The 19,699-nt window shown below is 45.8% G+C and overlaps 2 protein-coding genes across 4 annotated transcripts in view; both read right to left on the minus strand.

Moving 5' to 3' along the window:
* Positions 1 to 7,801, minus strand: part of cpne2 (copine II) — a 61,650-nt gene extending 53,849 nt beyond the window's left edge. Inside the window, exon 1 of the mRNA XM_007907582.2 lies at positions 7,682 to 7,801. The gene's annotated coding sequence lies outside the window, so the exon portion shown is untranslated. The remainder of the gene's footprint in view (positions 1 to 7,681) is intronic.
* A 5,747-nt stretch (positions 7,802 to 13,548) lies between these two features.
* The window catches only part of nlrc5 (NLR family, CARD domain containing 5), a 39,178-nt gene continuing 33,027 nt past the window's right edge, over positions 13,549 to 19,699 (minus strand). For all 3 annotated transcript variants that reach the window (XM_042340514.1, XM_042340513.1, XM_042340512.1), the window contains 7 exons: positions 19,612 to 19,695; positions 18,724 to 18,807; positions 18,167 to 18,250; positions 17,187 to 17,270; positions 16,315 to 16,398; positions 15,620 to 15,703; positions 13,549 to 13,725 (listed from right to left, as the gene is read on the minus strand). In XM_042340514.1, the coding sequence (XP_042196448.1) occupies positions 13,641 to 13,725; positions 15,620 to 15,703; positions 16,315 to 16,398; positions 17,187 to 17,270; positions 18,167 to 18,250; positions 18,724 to 18,807; positions 19,612 to 19,695 (589 nt within the window). In that variant the 3' untranslated portion in view covers positions 13,549 to 13,640. The remainder of the gene's footprint in view (positions 13,726 to 15,619; positions 15,704 to 16,314; positions 16,399 to 17,186; positions 17,271 to 18,166; positions 18,251 to 18,723; positions 18,808 to 19,611; positions 19,696 to 19,699) is intronic.

Genomic DNA, 19,699 nt, shown 5'->3' on the forward strand with positions numbered 1-19,699 from the left:
TGCTGTGAGCAATTGACTGCTGCATTTCGCCCATGTAATGACAGTCAATCCACTTTACAATATATTGTATGAAGAGCTTTGAGATGTCTCAGCGACGTGGTAAGGCGCTGTATCAAATGCAAGGATTATTATTATTATAAAACAGCTTTCACGTCAGGAAGATATCCCAAACCCTTCGCAGGATATACTGTAAAGTGCAGTGACTGTGTGTGTCGTGGGTGAATTCAGCAGACAATTTCCGTACAGCAACATCTCACTAACAGCCCACTTGATCTCAGCCTTACAGAATACCCACCCTACCATTTTCCCATTACGGAATCCAGCTGTGTTTTTTTAAATTGGGTTTGGTCCCCTGGCTTCAGCCACCTTTCCTGTTAACCTATTCAAATCACAGGAATAAGAGTTTTTTTCTGCCCATTGACTCAGTTTCACCAGTCTATTAGATCATGGCAGATCTTTTAAGCTGTTCCAGCTGCCCTCCTTGTATGCAAATTCTTCCTGGTGTCTGCCCCATTGTTTCTCTGAGCCTGTGATCTCTGGATGGATAATATGAACAATAATAATAATAATAATCCTTGCATTTGATACAGCGCTTCTCACGTCTTCTAGACGTCTCAAAGCGCTTCACAGAATATGCTGTAAAGTAATTTGACTGTTTATTTGTGAGTGAAACGTGGCGGCCAATTGCGCTCAGCAGTGTCCCACAAACAGTCGTGTATTGAAAATGACCAATTTATTATTGTTTTGGAGGGATTATTATTAGGCGTGTGGTGTAGAGTAAGGAAACTTGCCCATGGTTTCGCCCTGCCTGGAATTGAACCCAGGTGTCTCGCTTGCAAGGCGAGTGCTAATGATTCCTCTCTCCCGCACTCTTCTATTTTCCCTTTGTCACTCTCTCCCATATCCCTCTATGTCTCTCTCCCTCACACCTGTAAATCTCTGTCATTGTTTTTGAGCCCTACATGAATGTAAGAAGCCAACCACGTAAACTCCATTATCAGCTGAGTTAATGGCCAGGTCTTGCGATTGAAATCTAGTGGGTTTTTGTTCGATTCATTGTTTAGCTCGGAGCCTTAGCCAAGACTGGGATTGAAGCCTGAATATAAATCATATGCTGGTATGTGTGTGTTCATTCATAATCTATGTACATCTCCAGGCAAAGAGGGTTGCATAGTGCTCTACTATACACACACTACAGGGCTGAAAATCTCGTTCCCTTTATGTGCCGTGACTTTGATGGTGGCGATAATAATGGGCAGATCCCATTTGACATGGATGGGACCCGCCACAGAGACACACTCACCATTAACTTCAAAGTAACACTGACAGTCATTTCGACGTGCAAAACATTGGCAAAAGGCACAGAACGGAGAGAGCGCTTATCCCACATTGATGGGCTTGCGATGTGGAGTAGGAGGCAAGATAAAGCTCCCAGTCTAGAAAATTTCACACGACTTTCAGTCCGTCGGTTACCTAGCTACGCTCTGAGGGAAAAGTCTGCGGAACTGACTGGCGTTTGCTGGCACCTTTCCTGGGATATCTCACTAAGCCCGTGTTTAGGCACGTTGCAAGAGTGAGTCATTCCCACAATCTAAAGTTTCCAGTTTTCCACCAACAGACCTGGCCTCCCCATAATGTGTTCACAGTCCTGAAGACATTTGCCTTAAGCCAAGAACGCAGAACCTCCCACCAGCCAGTTTCTGCTCACACATCCATTCCTGAAGTAATTCAACTGACTCAACTATCAGGACCCGTAATGCAACATTAATTTAGTTCAGTGACCGCCCCCCCCCCCCCCACTCCAGCCACAAAGCTAAAATAATAGAAAATAAAATACAATGTCCCACAGTTTTAAATGAAGAAAATATTTTAAAAGCATCCCTTGTTGTAATACTAATAATCCTTCATAACATTCACTTTGGAAGGTCGTCTCTCAGTAATTCACAGGATTCTGTAGCCAGTTTGCACACAGCAATGTCTCACAAACAATCGTGGAGCGAATGACTAATTTTTTTCTGGGGAATTGTTGGGCAGGGCATTTGGGAAAACTTCCTTTTTTTTTCGAATAGTGCCATAAGTAGGATTCTTTTTGAATAACTAGGAACCTGGTTGTTAGTCGAATGATGAATCGCTTTTCCAGGGGTAATAATTCCATCCACTTCAATCCACGACTGTTTGTGGGTCACTGCTGTGCGCAATTGGCTGTCGTGTTTCGCCCACAAAATATACAGTCAATTCACTACAGTATATTGAGACTCTCGAAAACGTGATAAGGCGCTAATACCATCTGAATTGGCTGCCGCAATTCCCCACAAAAAACATGCAGATGAGTCCTTGGTTTAACATCTCGTATGAAGCTTGGCACCTTCAACAATGCAACACTCCCCTAACACTGCACTGGAGAGTCATCTTAGACTACAAGCTCAAAGTCCCGAAATGGGGGATTGAACCCACAACTTTCTACCTCAGAGGCAAGAGTGCTACAAATTGAGCCAGGCTGACACACTAACCTTGCGGTGAATGATAACTATGCAACACCAAAGGAATCTATGGAATTAATATAATCTGAATTGGCTGCACAGGCAATCCACTTTATAGTGTATCTCGGGAAGCGAATTGAGACAATGTGATAAGGCGCTATACCAAATGCAAGGATTATTATTATTATCTTGTAAAACATCTGGAGAGCCACAGCACTTTCTTATTGTGGGGCAAAGTCAGATAATTGAAGTTAAAGGTACAGATCAGCCATGATCTAATAGAATGGCAGAACAGGCTCGAAGGGCTGAATGGCCTACTCCTCTTCCTACGGAATGCATTAGATTGAGCAGATTAAAAGAAGATTAATTCATACATGTAGCCAAGAACCCTGGAAAAATACACTGCACCTTTCAAAGCTCTAAATTAGCCCTTATTTTGAGATTTAAAAGTACTGGATTTCCAGCGGTGATGGGTTTGCAATATAAAGTGATGCAAATGGCCATCCTCAGCGGAGCTGTGAGAAGGGGAGAGTGGTGTTTAATGAGCAGTTGGCTCCGACCGACACTGACAACAAGCTTTCTCAACTGCTCAGAAAATGTTCTGAAATGACCATTAAATTCATTTACTGCAGCCAAGATGGATTCATTATTAAGGATCAAACTGTGAAAGATCATCCGAGGAGAAGAATGATGAAAAAAAAAGCCTGTCGATTTCCCAGAGCACGGCTGTGTGCAGATTGATTGTTGGAGTGGCAGCAGGGTTATAAACAGAAGCTTTTTCCCAAACTCGAAAAGCTTTGCTCGTTACCCAGTCAGTTTCTCAGTAAAGACCAATTAAAGACCTTTAAAGAGACGTAGGCTACACTGTGGGCAGACAAAGCTGCAAATTGTTGCATTCTGCAGTTCTTAAAACAAACCCGCTTCCAAATTAAAACCGATTTTAAGTATTCTCCGCAGCTTGGGGCAATCTTAAATTTTAAAGACTTGATTGTGTGATGGACTAGGACCAGTCAGAATGTCAAGCCTTAAAATATGCACCTTAGGAATCTATTTTCTGTTCCTCCAAAGTTTCCTGGCACGGGATTCAAAAACAAAAGCTACAGGTCTATTTTGGGCAGTTTCTGTAACAACAAATTCAGGTAGGGATCTGCATTTGCGATTCCAGTACGCTCACTGCACTCTCTCCCTCTCTTTCCCTCTTTGTCTTTTTTTGTCTCTCTCTCTCTCTCTCACATTACTCTGCTGTCCATTTCACAACGATGAGTGTTGATGATGGGTTATTTCCTCTGAAGTTGTTTAAGTCCAATTAATGACCGAGTTCCAGTCTCCAGTGAACTTGCCCCAATTTATAAAAGCACCAATGTGTCATACTGAGAGGTTTCACAAATAATAAAATAGTAATTATTGCATTTGATACACCACCTAAAAGGCCAAAAGTCTCAAAGATTTTCACAGGGAATTACTGTCAACTTCAAGATCCTCACACTGGTCCACAAATCCTTTCATACCCCGGCACCTCCCTACCTCTCCGACCTGCTTACTCCCCATTCCACTACCCGCCTCCTCCGCTCGGCTAGCTCCGGCCTCCTGCTTGCCCCTTATCCCCTCTGCTCCACCATTGATTGCCGTGCTTTCAGCCCCAAGGCCCCGAAACTTTGGAACACTCTGTCTCAATCCCTCCACCCTACCCCCACCTTCCTCTTTTTCAGATCAGGCTTGAAAGACATTCCTCTTCAACCGTACTTACGGTCACCTCACTCCAGCTCAAATCACTCGGCATCCTCCTCGGTTTATCCACTATTTACTGCTCCTGTGATCGATCCTTAAAAAATAATAGACTAAGATACAAAACATCCTGGCCTGTAGAACCAGTGAGTTGAAACTCCAGCTCTGTCCAAACAGGAAAAGCTTGTGGCGTGAAAACAAATTTGGAATTGTTCCTGAGATTACTTACAAGGGGACAGGACAGTTTGGAACATTGCCATGTTACTAATGGATCTCAGCTGCCTAAAGTTTAAGGAGCAATTTGTACACGGACTACACTCCAGTTACTAAATTATCTACAAACAGAAGCAACAATCATCTTCAAAGGAACCCACTTAAAGAAATGAACCTTTTACCATTATGCACTTAAAGGAGAGCAATTAATGTTGTTTGCTTGCTCTCTCTTAAACGCAGGGCATCAACCTGCCTCACTCGGTAGCACTCTCGCCTATAGAGTCAGAAGATTGTGGGTTCGAGCCCCATATTGGGGCTTTGAGCTCACAGTCGAGGATGACTCCGCAATACAGTGTTGGAGGAGTGCTATTATTTTAGATGGATTTGAGGCTGGATAGATCGTGCTGGCAAAGGTGAGGATGTCACAGCCTAGCCTTATTGTGTTCTCATTAACAAGCTCTTACACTGACATTGTCTAGCGACGGTCGTGGTGAGGGGGGCACTGATCAGCATGGCAGTGGAGCCTTGCCTGTTTTTTTTCCCCCCCTTTATAGACCCCAGGGGCAATGAGGCCAATTGTGACACTCCTGCTAATGCCTCACTTGATTCAACCCATAAACCACAGACCAGCCAGCGATCACGCTAAGTGATGTTTGTGTGCATCTCTGATCCACACCGGTGACACCATCTTAGCTGTAAATAGAATTTTAGATGTAAATACATCGCAAGATTTATTTTTGGTGAAGTTCTCAGTGTGAAGCTGAGAGAATGGTTTGATATTTACAGAAGTTCCTGTGAAATGCTTTGAGATATCCCCCAACATGAGAGCACTACACCAACTGTTGGATTATTATTATTATTAGTTTTATGGAAATTAGCTTATCTTGTGTGTAAGGTGGCATCGCTGACTTTATTTAAAGTGTGCTGCCATATTTCACCCTCAAAACACACAGCTGCTACACTTTACAGTATAGTCTATGAAGCGCTTTGAGACATCTCAAAGACGGGATAAGGTACTATATCAAATGCAAGGATTATTATTATTATTGTTCATTAATTGACTTGCAATCCAATTGGCTTTATTGATTTATTGTCTTGCAATGCAATTATTCAACATCTACCATTGAAATCTTCAAGCACAGCACAAGGCATTTATAATAACAGTAAATAATAATCCTTGCATTTGATATAGAATCTTATCATGTCTTTGAGACGTCTCAAAGAGCTTTACAGAATATACTGTAAAGTGAATTGACTGTATATTTTGTGGATGAAACGCGGCAGCCAATTGCACACAGCAGTATCCCACAAACAGTCGTGGATTGAGTGACCAAATTATTATTACTATTATTTTTTCTTTTCTTTGAAGGGATTATTAGCTCCGGAAAAGCGATCCATCACTCAACTAACAACCGGGTTCCTATTTACTGCCAGATAAACAGAGGCGTGCGGAGTCAGGAAACTTGCCCAACGTTTCGCCCTGCCCGGGAATCGAACCTGGGTCCTCTTGCTTGCGAGGCAAGTATTCTAACCACTAAACTACTGGACTCCATTTCTCCATTTAATATAGCTTCTTATCACATCATTGAGACATCTCAAAGTGCTTCACAGAATATATTGTAAAGTGGTTTGACTTATTTTGTGGCGGAAATGTGGCAGCCAATTGCGCACCGCGGTGTCCCACAAATAGTTGTGGATTGGGTGACAAATTTGGGCCATTTTCTTTTGAGGGATTATTAGCCCTGGAGAGCGATTATTAGCGCTGGAGGGCGATCTGCCAATCGACTAACAACTGGGTTCCTACTTAAGCAGAAGAAATTCCATCTGAACTTGCGGATCTCAAGCAAGTTCAAGGTCCCGCAAAAAAACAGTTCCGCTTTGGCTAATCTGGGAGAGGAACCACTCCACACCTAGAGCAAAGGGTGGGTGGTGGGGGGGGGAGGGAGCTCCACATCTGGAGTAAAGGGGAAGATTAATTCCAACAGAAGAGTTACATTCAGTTGCAGTTTTCGCTCCCATGGCGGCTGGAGCAAGGGAGGAAGGGGGGTCGGGAGGGGGGTGGGGGGGGGGTGAGCTTAACATCTAGCGCAAAGGGTATCTTCACATCTGGAGTAAAGGCGGGTTAAATATCTGGAGCAAAGTGGGGGTGGGGGGGGGGTGTGGGCTTGACATCTGGAGTAAAGGAGAGAGACTTGACATCTGGAGCAAAGGATGTCTCCACATCTGGAGCTCCCACTCACTCATTGCTCCCATCCCCACTCCACCCACCCTGAATGTTTCCAGTGCAACCAGAGGCAGAGCGGAGCAGGATTGCCCCCTAGAGCTGGATGTGGGTGTCAGGGGACCACAGGCGGGACTCCGGGAGCCACGAACCCGGAGCGCCCACAGAACATTGCAATCGTTTGCCACCGCTGCAAAGAAGGAGCCATCGCCAACCTGTCCTTCTGGACCACGGGCTGTGAATGGTCTCCGGGGACACCTGCCATCCTGAAGGGGGTTTGCCAGGTTCATCCTATTCCTTATTGTCATCATTCAACATTCTTCTTTTTTTTCTTGGTTTATTGCAAACGATACAAAAAAAAAAGGCTGCAATTGGGCAATCAATGGATAAGCAGAAGGGCTGAGCTCAACCATCTCTGTTATCCCTTTTTAATCGGTTGCAAAGCAAAAAAGGCAAGTTATGCAGATTATTATTGGCAATCCACACACACGGCGAGGAGGGGATGTGGGGGGTGGGGGTGGGGGTGGGGGTGGATGTGGGGGACGGATTCTATTCGATTTCATTTCGATTTCGAATTCGATTTCAATTTCAATTTTCTTTTTTGCAAACAAGAATGTCAAATGCATTTTGCAAACGCCAGGAATCATTCGTGTGTATGTGTGAGTGTGTGTGTGTGTATGTGTGTGTGTCAACAGGTGGAGATAGATAGATAGATAGATATAGATAGATACACAATAGATCGACTACATAGAAATTCCCACCGGGAAAAGTTTTGTGGGTGGAATGCAATGGATGGAACGAGGAAAAAGCAACAGACAGCAATGTGTTTGTGTGTGGGATGGGTGGGGGGTGAAGAGAGAGACAGAGAAATTAAATCACACAATAAATAGTATGCTCCCACCCTCCTCCCATCTTTAGCCAAAGAAAGCATCGCAAAAGCAACAGGATTTAATGTCCATTCAATTCAAATTTCAAAGACATGTTCTCAGCATTAGGCAGAAGTAACCTTACGTCCACACAACATAAATATAACACACCTTACCTTCAACAGGAGCTGTGTTGCTTGGGGTTCACTCACTCTCTCACTGTGTGTCTCTCTCTCTCTCTCTCTCTGTTATCCTTTTGAGGTTCCTCTCCCACTCAACCCCCCCCCCCCCCCCACCCCTTGAAACCTCCCCCTTCACCAAAAAAAAAGTTGCAATAAAAAGTTTGTTTTTGGTCTTGATATCCCTTCAGATCCTCTCTTCTCTCCTCCTCCTCCTCCTCCTTCTTCGTTGGGATGTGGAGCTTGAAATATCAATGTTAATATCACTGTCAATGCTGTGCTCAACCCAACATCAGCTGCAAATCAGCCACTCCACTCCTACCCCCTTACACCCCCCCCCCACCCACCACCCCATAAACCCCACCTCACCCCCTTTCCTTCAAGTGGTCAGTCACATCCCAAGCAAACTGGTGACATGAACACCACAACTACACACACACACACTGACAGCAGCAGCAGAGCCCAGAATGCGAGGCATTCGTAGACTCCGCCTGTTTTATTTCCAGTGTAACTAATGCAAAAAAAAAGCCACAGCGAATCCTGCTCTCTGTGTGATAATGCGCTCAGGCAAAAGAGAGAGAGAGGGGGAGGGAAGAGAGAGGGATGGGAGGGGTGGGGGTGGTGGTGGTGGTGGGGGGGGAAGTATTATTGCTGTTGCATTTCTGTGGGCTGATTTATTTTCTCTTCTTTTTTTGTGGGCAATGCATCACTGTGTGATTTTAGTTGGTTAGATCTCCAGCACTTACCCCCAAGGCACACTCTGGTGTCTCCCAAGCCTTGGCTCTTGCCAACCTGCGCCTAATACTTTGCGGAATTAGGGTAAGCAGGATGCGTCTCTCCAGGAGAGAGAGAGAGAGAGAGCGAGAGAGAGAGTGGGCATTACCATTCCAATAATATATAATAATAATAATACGTGCATTTGATATAGTGCTTTATCACGTCTTCGAGACGTCTCAAAGCGCTTCACAGAATATACTGCAAAGTGAATTGATTGTATATTTTGTGGGCGAAACACGGCAGCCAATTGCGCACAGCAGCGTCCCACAAACAGCCGTGGATTGAGTGACCAAATTATTATTGGGTTTTTTTTTCTGAGGGATTATTATCAGGCGTGTGGAATAAAGAAACTTGCCAAGGTTTCACCCTGCCAGGAATCGAACCCAGGTCTCTCGCTTGCGAGGCGAATGCTCTAACCACCGAGCTACAGGGCTTGACATCTCTGGGATTTATTTCCATGTGTAGGTGGGATGCATGGAGTTCTCAGTTTGGCTTGGATATCCTTAAACTTGGCGATGGGTTTTCACATGTATCAGACACCTGGCTGACCCCCCCCCCCCACCCCTCCCGATAAAGGTCGGCAGTATAGCATCTGCACTAAGGGAAAATAAAGTATGCTCTGTCAATGAGAGTGTCCGATCAGAGGGTGTAATGTTGTTGTTGTTGTTGTTGTTGCCTTGCCCTCTCCCTGCCCATCTTCAGATCACACCCTTTCGACCGATCTTCCTCTTCGCCTACAGTTACCTCCCCTTGCTCCCTGGCTCAGCATCAAGCTACGTCACCATCAAGACACAATGCTGTGTACAGGGCGCTATATAAATGCCACATTGTTGTTGTTGCTCCTTTCACAGCCAGAGGATGTCCCAAAGCGCTTCACGGGATTCTCCAAACCTTGGGTCTCGCCATCCAGTACCTAGCACTTTCCAGAATTAGGTAAGCATGATGCTTCCCTCCCTCCAGAGAGAGAGTGTTTATTCCATTCTAGATAAGGACATTTTCAAGTGTCGGTGGCATGAGCGGGAATCTCAATCTGGTTTGGATACTCTTAAGTACGGTGATGGGTTTCAGCATGTAACAGCCACTCGGCTGACCAAAAAAACAGCAACGAGGAGAGTGACGTTAGGAGAAGGCATGGTGTCTTATGCAATTTTGTACAATTTTGAAGCGTGTCTACAACTGGAGCTCAGAAGCTTCAGAAGAGAAGGCAAAAGATTTGCATACACATTTTCGACACTGCCAGTGTAACCACAGGATGCACTAAACCGTGTGTGTGGGGAGGGTGGAGGTGGGAGGGGAGAGGAAACCAAAGTGATGCCACTCGCAAAACCAGTTCACAAAATCGGGCTGATTGGCACTGAGTACCACACAGGAAAGACACGGCTCACTTCTACTTCGCTTCGCAGTCTGATGGAACGTCATTGTTTGCGTGATCAGCATGAAAGGCATTTCACACTCTCTTAAAGGGACCGACCACTGTTTTCTGTTTCTCTGCTCTCTGTGTACTGGCTGCCCCCACCCCGCCAACTCACACCTGCACACCCGTATCTCCCTGATATATAAAATAACATCCTGCTCTTTCCCATCTGTTTTGAGAGACTATTTTAAAATGAAGGCAGTGTCCCTTTAATTGACATTTATCATGAAAACATCATTCACCGCCCTCCCCACCCAAAAAAAAACATGCACGCTCTTAAGTATGTGTCGGTATCTCAGAACAGTGCAGAGATGGCATGAATGTACTCCGTTAATACACAGAAACTGCAGAACAAGCTTATCCCACCTCATCTGCTTTCTGTACAGAATTGGCAATACAGAATAAAGATGTATTGTAACATTGGGAGGAATCAGTGGCTCACCAAGACTTTATTAAAGTGGTGCTAAGTCATTTCTCTCACTCCCATCCCGTCCACAATCCTCAAAATCCATTTGTCCACAGACATACAGTCACTACTCTTTGAGATCTTCGACCTCGCCTTCGGCCACTCTCCTACCCCTACCCTCCCTGTCCTCCACCCTCCCTGATCCCAACCCCCAGCTCGGGTCCAAATCCCTGACTGTCCAGTGAAAGGCGCTGTATAAATGTAATTTGTTGTGTTGATCTGAAGGACGGCACCTCTGACATTTCAGCAGACATTGAAGTGCTTTGAGATATCCTTCTGACATCCTTTCATATAATGTTGCAGTTGATGCAACTAGCGACTTAAATTAATAGTAATAATTATAATAATCCTTGCGTTTGGTACAGGGCCTTATCAACTCGTTGAGACGTCTCAAAGCATTTCACAGGATGTACTGTAAAATAGTGTGCTTGCGTGCGTATTTTTCTGTGTGCAAAATATAAGGCTGATTCCTGTTACCCGCAGATCCCAGTTGCACCAATGTTAACAGGTGCTTTGCGTATTGCTCCTGCTTCTGGAAATGCAAACTCAGTGAACGGGGCCAACACAGTAGCCATTGAACGATCAGCTCGTGAATTAAGTGAATTTGCATGACTACTGCGATTTCATGTAGTCGTTGCATCAGCCACTGCATGCATGAACCTAGAGTGTAAACTCTTGGGTAAATATTTGCTGCCAAAGCAATGAATTCTACATAGCTATTACTCAATGGCACGCTGTCTGGGGGAAGCTTGAACTTTATGGCAGACTTTTTATTTGTGTTTATCACAATCAGCTCTTTGTTTTCACTTTATTGCTGTGCAATTTTTGAGATTCTCCCAAACATGTGGCAAAAATAGCTCAACGTCTATTCCGCTGACTGCCAACTGCAAATAAGGATCTTGCTCGCTCCAACAGCATAATCCCATCGGATCGAAACTCTTCCCACTCACAAATGGCAACGTCTTATCAAAACGCACAGCGTAAACACGTTTGCAGATCCCAGAATAGAATGCACTGCAGCATGCATGTAGAACTCCTGCCCTGCACCAATGCTTGGGTTATGTGGTTTAGTCGGGCATTTGGGATGTTCTCTCAACCTTTAATTCGGCTGTGGGTTCAAGCTCAGTTTCGAGACTTTGAGCTCATTGTCCAGTGCAACTCCTGGGAAAGGGGAGGGTTGCATTGGTGGAGGTATCATCCTTCATGTAAGACATTAAATCAAGGTCAGTTCCTCCTGTTCCGGTGGGCATTAAAGACTAAACGACACAACTGGAAAAGAGAAGGGAGTTTATTTTGGTCTCCTGCTCAACAAATCCTCCAGAGAGAATTGATCATTCATCTCATGGGTTTTTTCGGGAGTCTTAAAGACTTTTTTCCTCTGCCCATCACTTTGTGTGGTGTAACAGCGACTGAGCTTGTTGGTTCTGATGTTATGAGGGGGAATACTATATGATTGCCCTGCTTTTATCAATTGGTTCCAGATGGAAGAATCAGCTGAAGGGTACTTAATCGTTAAATTTGTCTCGCTTCACAAGACAATGGGACAGAATGTTGTAACAAATGGGGTAATCCTCTGAGCGGCTCCCATCTGGAACCTTTTCACCAACACAAGGGCACTCATTAACCAAACGGTCTGCTCAACACTCGTCTGTTACAGAAACGGTAGAGCAAATCACAGATCGTGTCACACTCCGGGGAAAGGATGACAATTGAAAGTGCACGGGAGCGTTGAGAGACCCGACAAGAGAACTGTATCAACGGAAAAAAAAAAAATCTTTTTTTGCCCGTTTCGCCCACAAAATATACAGTCAATTCACTTTACAGTATCTTCTGTGAAGCGCTTCGAGTCGTACCAATGACATAAGGCGCTATATCAAATGCAAGGATTTTTACTAATATTATGAAACATTTCTTATTTTTGCTTTAAGGTGCTGTTTCAAAGTACTACATGTGAATCCCCAGTCCGTGTCAAGTTTCAACCACACAGTCACTACCCTTGACAGCAATTGCCTGTGAAGCTTTTTGGGAAGTTATATTATATCGGTGTTGTATCAAAGGCAAGTCTTGTCATAAATCATATCAGCCAGGACAGCAGTTGAGGCTACAACTGGTTTCCGTAGACCTGTGTCTGGGAAGGACAGATTGCAAGGGTTCCTGCTCCTGACTGCTAAACAGAGACCCACAAGGTGAGTGTGTGCTGTGTGTGTAGACAGGCTCAGCTATGATAACTGATATCAGTCTTGGCATCCGATACAGCGCCTTTCACGTTGGGTATACATCTCAAAGTGGTTCACAAGATTTACTGTAAAGTGGAGTGACTGTGCATTTTGTTTTCCCTGTTCACATCAGGAATCTGTGGCTGAGGAAACAGAACTGATAGTGGTCTTCCCCCCGCCCACTCCCCATTCCCCCTCCTCTCTCCCCCCAGTTCTGCCATCCACTCCCTGGTCCGCCTCCCCTACCCCCAGCCCCACCACCAGAGCAGTGAGGTAGATCCAATCTGTGGAACTAGCACAGATGAAACAGACGCAGTATACACAGCTGGTATTGCACCCATTAATTCAAGTATGTTTAGAAAATATACAGTTAAGTGACTCTCCGAGACATTACAAAACAGTGTCAAAGATGTAAATAAATACTATAAATATGGCACACTGAACCAAAGTGCATAGAGTAGTGCAAAAACAATCAATTGTGCATAGCTAGCACTACCATCCAGAGCAGGAAACACAGGCTTCAATCTGCAAATGAATGGTCCACTGGTTTGTTTCTTCTTCAGGCCCCTCTGCCTCGATGTGCCTGTAACTCCCATAACTGGTGATGACACCCTGACTTCACGAGTTGACCTCTCCAAGTTCGGAATGAAGAAGTCTCTTTCACTTGTTTTCCTCCTTCCCGTCGCCACATCACGCTTTTTCTTCCAACCAATCCAGTGTTCAGTACTCGAGCAGCAGTAGTGGTAACCAATTCCGTCTGGTCACCACCCTCCGTGTGAAAAAATACATCAAGTGTCTCTCCTGAAATCGTCCTTCATTTACAATGACCCCCACCTTTCGGAATTCCATCTCACATTCCTTTCGCCTCGCTCCCTCCCTTTCCTCCTTCAAGGCACGACTCAAGACCCACCTCTTCGGCCACCCTGCTACCCTCCCTGCCCTCCGCCTTCCCTGAACCCAACAGCCCCCAGCTCGGGTCCAAATCCTTGACTGTCCAGCACCTTGCGACGTCCTCACGACATGGAAAGCGCTATACAAATGTAGCGTATTGTATGAAAAGCTGATAGAGATGCTTCCGCCAGGTTATGGAGTGCTGCTGAAATTTAATCTGGGCTCTTGTTCCTGGAGACTTTGCTCCTGGTCTCTTGATGTATTGTTCTTCCACAACCTAGAGGATGAGAGAGAGTTAACGCCGGGCCGATTGGTTAGTGATCAGTTTCCCATTCTCTTAGCTGACCTGACCCGTTCTCCCTAACTACTCAAACTTGAGCTCAACAGCCAGGCTGACACTCTGGGTGCAGTCGTGTGTGTGGGAGGGGAACATACGGGGACACTACATTTCTGTAGATGCTGTTTATCAATGAGACATTAAATCGAGGTCCTGTCTGCCTATTCAGGTGGGCGTTAGAGATCCCATTGTGCAATACAGAAAGAGAAGGGAGTTTCTCCGGGTGTCCTGGCAGACAATCCCACAGATAAACCGATCGTTCGCTTTATAGTTGTTCATTGTGTGTCATGTAATTCCACTGACCAGAAGACGACCTCGCTCAGTTTTCTTAATCAAGAAATCTGTTAAGAAATACTGCATAATTCGCCCCAGGAAGTGTTTGTGTAACACCCAGCCTGGACGGGACATTAAATCCGTGTTTTGGGGACATGGTGGGAGGGAGCAAGATGAAGGGATTGTAGGATGCAGTTGCAAAGGGTGGGGGCAGAGAGGCCGAAAGCCCGACCTCCGATGGTGGGGGCCGTGGAGCAGCCCGGAGTCTGCTGAGTGGAGGGAGTGGACGAGTTGATAACGGGTTAGCAGGTATTAGGGTTAGGAAGGAGCAAAGCTGGGGAGGGCTTTGAAGGTGAGGACGAGGATTTTGAACTCTATCCTCTGAGGGATTGGGAGCCAGTGGAGCTGGGAGAGGGTGGAGGTGATGGGATCACGGAGCCTGGTGGGGGAGAGGACACAAGCTGCAGAGTTCTGGATGACCTGCTTATGGAGGGAAGAGTCGGGAAGGCCGACAAGCAGGGAGTTGGCGTAGCCGAGCCTGGATGTAATGAATGCATGGACGAGGGTCTCGGCGGCCTGAGGGGAGAGGCATTGGCGGATCGGATGTTAAACATTCTGTCTGCCTGTTCTGGTGGACGTTAAAGATCCTTTAATAAGATAGGTGAGGATTATTATTAACTTGTTGAAACTGGCTTGATGAGTTGAATGGCCTCTTTCTGTTCTAATGTTCTTAGTAGTCTGAATAAAACTCAACACTTCCAAGCTAAAGTGGCATCAGAGGTGCTTCCTGTGAAACGTATGTACAGAAGTAAGTGATTTTTTTTGGTCAGTTGGGTGTCTGACACATGCACAAACCTATCACCATGCTTAACAGTAACCCACCTAGACTGAGAGTTCCATGCATCCCACCTACACACGGAAATTCCTGTGTATTCCTCCCTAGAGGGACACATCCTGCTTACCTAATTCTGCACAATGTTAGGCGCAGGCTGGCGAGAGCCATGGCTTGGGGAGCCAAAGCTTCTGCTGGAGTTTAATATTAAGAGTTAAAACTACAGAGGGTTGACTTGAGTCTGATGTTCTGAAACCTCACTTACCTACCCTCTAAGAATGACACCCCTAAGGTGCTTCTGGTGGTTAGCATGCACATACGTAGCAGGGCAGACATATGGTCCTGTGTGATACCGGGGTGCAGTATAACAGTTTTGGCTTGCGAACAGGGCATGTTATAATAATAATAATCCTTGCATTTGATATAGCGCTTTTCACGTCAGGAGGACGTCCCAAAGCGCTTCACAGAACACACTGTAAAGTGAATTGACTATATATTTGTGGGCGAACGCGGCAGCCAATTGCGCACAGCAAAGTCCCACAAACAGTCATGTTCTGGCAATTGTTGATCCAGCAATCTACTGGCAGGAGCATTTCCTCATTGGACACAACAGCCGTAGTCTATCAGTGCAGGATTCTGGCTATTACACACATTCTTTTCAGAAGCTGTTACACTCTCGGCTTGGACACGATTCACATTACTCCATGAATGATTTTCCCCGTCACTTACCGAATGACTTCAATAAAAGGGCACTGGCCGAGACTCTCCACCAGCCTCTCTGCCCCCACTGCCGTGATTTTATTCCCTTCCAAACTGGAACAAAGAAAGGGAGCAATTATTTGGCGATTCCCAATTCGGAATCAAGGAAGCCTGCGCTGGTCCACAAAACGCACAGCCATACTTTCAATTCACAGGAAATTCTGTGAAGCGCTTTGAGATGCGTCAACGACGCATTGATAAGGTGCTGTAACAAAACATTTGATTATAATAAAATCACCATATTGATTGTAGCGAGTGAAATCGTTTCAACGTTCTACTTTTTCTGGAGTTATTCCTCTCTCGTAAGGCTTCTAATTCGAGAATTTTCTTTTACATAAATAGCAGGAGATAGCTGCAACATGTTGCTGCTCCCGCGCTGGCTGTAAACAGCTGCCAGATATCCAACCCCTCAGATCAGATTAACACGTAAACAGCGACACCTATAGTCAATCAATGGAATTCCCACTTAAGGCTCAGGAAACATATCCCATCACAGCTCGAAGAAAGGTTGGGAGAAAGCAGACCATTTGATCTCACCTTCCAGAATAAACACTCCGCAACCTTCCCATCGCAGCATTGAGCCACATACAAATTCAACAACAACAACAACAACAACAACATGCATTTATGTAGACCCCGGACAGAGTCTCTGAGCACCAACTTACTCTAGTTTTTTCAATCCTGGCATTCTCGGCAGCACTTCAGCCAGTTTCACCGCACCCCAGTCACTGATACCGTTCCAGGACAATCTGTGCAGGAGGGAAGATCACATTATTCCATAGCCCGGACTGTCACTGGGCACGAGAGGGTTCGGATGAATCAGGTCTTAAAGGGATACGGAAAGTAAACCTAGAGCCATCCTTCCAGATAGATAAAACATCTCAATGACGTGATAAGGGGCTATATGAAATGCGAGGATTATTATTATTATACACAGAGGCTCCGTCCGTCTGCTGATTGAGGGGATGTGAAAGAATCTAGCAGATGCTATTTAAAAAGAGAAACAGAGGTCCGAGATTCGTGGTGTGAAGAGCAGACACCAGGAGGTATGTATTTCTGCAGCAGAACTCTTGCGGGTGAGGTTACGTTAATCTGGAGGGTGAAGACCTTTCTTTTTGACTGTACTTTTGGATACCTTCCCTCCCGCGCCACCCATACCACACCCACCACACCCATCTCCTTCCCCTGCCCCCCACCCCCAGTTCCAGTTCCAGTTCCCCACCGACTCTGTGAAGCACTTTGAGACATCCTCCCGATGTGCGGAGATGCAGTGTAAATGTCTGGTGCAATCTTCCCATGGCATTTCAGAGGGATGGTAAATTCAAGCTGTTGACTGTGCTGTCAACCAAACCAAGTAAAATACAGGAAGACCCCATTATAAAGTGCCTGGTGTAAGATATTAGGTTCACTTATAGAGCAGATGGACTGTGGCCGTGGGCAGCCCACCTTTCCCCCCACCCACCCACGCCCCTCCATGTGTTATAACAGGGGTCGACCTGGATGTGAAGCTAGGAAGCTCCTGCTCAGCAACACTTACACAATTTCCTGGACGCGAGGACAGTGGCTCAGGCCGGCTGCCAGCTCCTCCACCACACAGTCGTTCACACCGTTCAGCCGCAGGCTGTGAAGAGGGGAATGAAGACAGAGTTAGGAAACTTTCCGAGTCAGGCCTGGCTCTGAGCTGCTCCCCTTCTTCCAAACACACCTCCAGGTCCACGTTTTCAACGTTCAGAAGTTCTATTCCCAGGGCACGGAGGTTGCTTCTCAACTCACATTATTTTAACGACTCGGTAAAATGATGTGAGTTTTAACAACTCGTTCCAAGCCGGTGGTTAAAAGGAAATGTCACCGACAATTACACAGCGCGAGTGGGAGAAGATCCCAAAGGCACTTTGCAGAGTGAGAGCCGGAGCTGGGTGGGTGACGGGGGAATCAGGGTTCAAGAAGTGGGTTTTCAGATGGGTTTTAAATGAAGGCGTGTGAGGCAGATAGATTTGGGAAGGGTGTTCCGGAGAGCGAGGGGCGCAAAGTGGCTGAAAGTTCGCCCACCAACAGGGTGGGGCAGGGCATGAGACGGGCAAGAACAGCAGAAGACGACAATTGTGGGTGCATCTTTCGGTGGGGCAAAGCCATCTAGGCAGTTTGATTGTAAGGACGAGGATCTTAAAGTCGATCCGCTGGTTGACAGGGAGCCAGTGGTGCTCACGTTAAAGTTGAGAAGTCGTCTATTTTATTTGGAATAGATGCATAATTCAACACGTTCTACATTTTGCAAATGTGATCGTTCTCCTTTTCTTTTTAAGAAATACTGCAAATTAGACCCCACTAATGACAATCAAGGACGGAGGTTTTGTGGGACACTGCTGTGCGCAATTGTGTTTCGCCCACAAAATACACAGTCAATTCACTTTACGGTATATTGTGTAAAGCTCATTGAGACTTCTCGAAGATGTGGTAATGCGCTGTATCAAATGCAAGGGTTATTATACAGGACTCCGAGGGCTTGTAGACACTTACTCCAGCTTCTTCAACAACTTCAGTTCCTTCAGGGCCACAGCAAGTTCCAGCACTCCCTTGTTCCCGATTTTATTTTCCGGAAGACTGTGGGAGAAAATAAAGAATATAATAATAACAATAATCCTTGCATTTGATAAGAGTTTTTCATGTTGGCGGACGTCTTAAAGCGCTTTATGTTTTCTGTTTCCATCTTATGGATAGGGAGAAGCCACTGGCAGGTTGGGCCAGTAACCAGGGCACATAGATTCAAAATAGTTGGCAAAAATAAGAGGGAAGATAAGGAGAATTTTTTATTTCATTTATTAAAAAAAATTACAATCTGGAATGCACTGCCTCACAGGGTGGTGGAAACAGATTCAATAACAATATTCAAAAGGGAATAGCATAGGGACTTGGAAAGAACAAAATTGCGAGGATATAGGGAAGGAGCGGGGCAGTGGGACTGTGATTGGGTAGCTCTTCCAAAGAGCTGACACAGGCACGATGGGCCAAATGGCCTCCTTCTGTGCTGTAATGTTCCACAAATCTATGTCAGGACATGCCAAGCCATGACCCACCTGATCTCTTCGATGGTCGTGCACACGAACAGCCCTCGAGCCAGCTGTACTCCACCATCAACACCAATGTCATTGGACTGAAGGCTGAGAGAGAGAAACAGAGAGTGATTAAGATTTTTTCCAAGTCCATTGTGATCTCGAAACCCAACCTCTCCCCCCAGTAAACACTGTTTAGGAGGTTAGACTCCAGCAGTTACCCCATCCGACACTCTGGGGTCCCCAAGCCTTGGTTCTTGCCAACCTGTGCATAATACTTTCCGGAATTAGGTAAGCAGGATGCATCCCTCCAGGGGGAGAGAGAGCTTGTGTTCCATTCCGACAATCTATCTCTGGGATTTCCATGTGTAGGTGAGATGTTTGGAATTCTCAGTTTGCTTTGGAAATTCTTAAGTGCGGTATTGGGTGTCAGACACCCGGCTGACCAAAAAAAAGTCTAACAGCCAGAACGGCATACCCCGGACTAGAGGTGGGAGGAATTCAGAGGTTGAGGTAACAAGGTGATGTGAATGAGCAGTTGAGAGTTAGAAGAACACAACAACAATGTTGAATTGAGGAGTCATTTTGTTTCACAGGAGGCCTTGGTGTATAACCAGGTGCTCCGTGCTGGTGTCTCGGTGGCTCTGAGCTGGGATTATGGGTGGTGGGGGGAAGCCTCGTCTTGAGGTGGAGCTGGCGAAACCCTGGGCTTTGAGACATCAGGGCCTCTTGGGTTTACTGACGACTGCTCCCCAGTCAAACGTGAACTTCTCAGTCCAATGTTCGTGTGAAGGTTTCATGTGACCCGAGTCTGACGTTTACACCTCGCTTGTGGATTGAATAAGATTCACAGCACATTAAAGGCCATCACCACAATGACTGGACGGTCTGCAACAGAATGAAACAACTTACTTCAGGATCTTCATGCAAGGCAGCTTTGGCAGTGTCTGAGCCAATCTTGTCGCAGTTTGATCTCCGGTCTTGTTTGAGGATAGGCTTC

Source organism: Callorhinchus milii, unplaced genomic scaffold, assembly GCF_018977255.1.
Source record: "Callorhinchus milii isolate IMCB2004 unplaced genomic scaffold, IMCB_Cmil_1.0 Scaffold14, whole genome shotgun sequence".
In the NCBI taxonomy this organism is placed as follows: Eukaryota; Metazoa; Chordata; class Chondrichthyes; order Chimaeriformes; family Callorhinchidae; genus Callorhinchus; species Callorhinchus milii.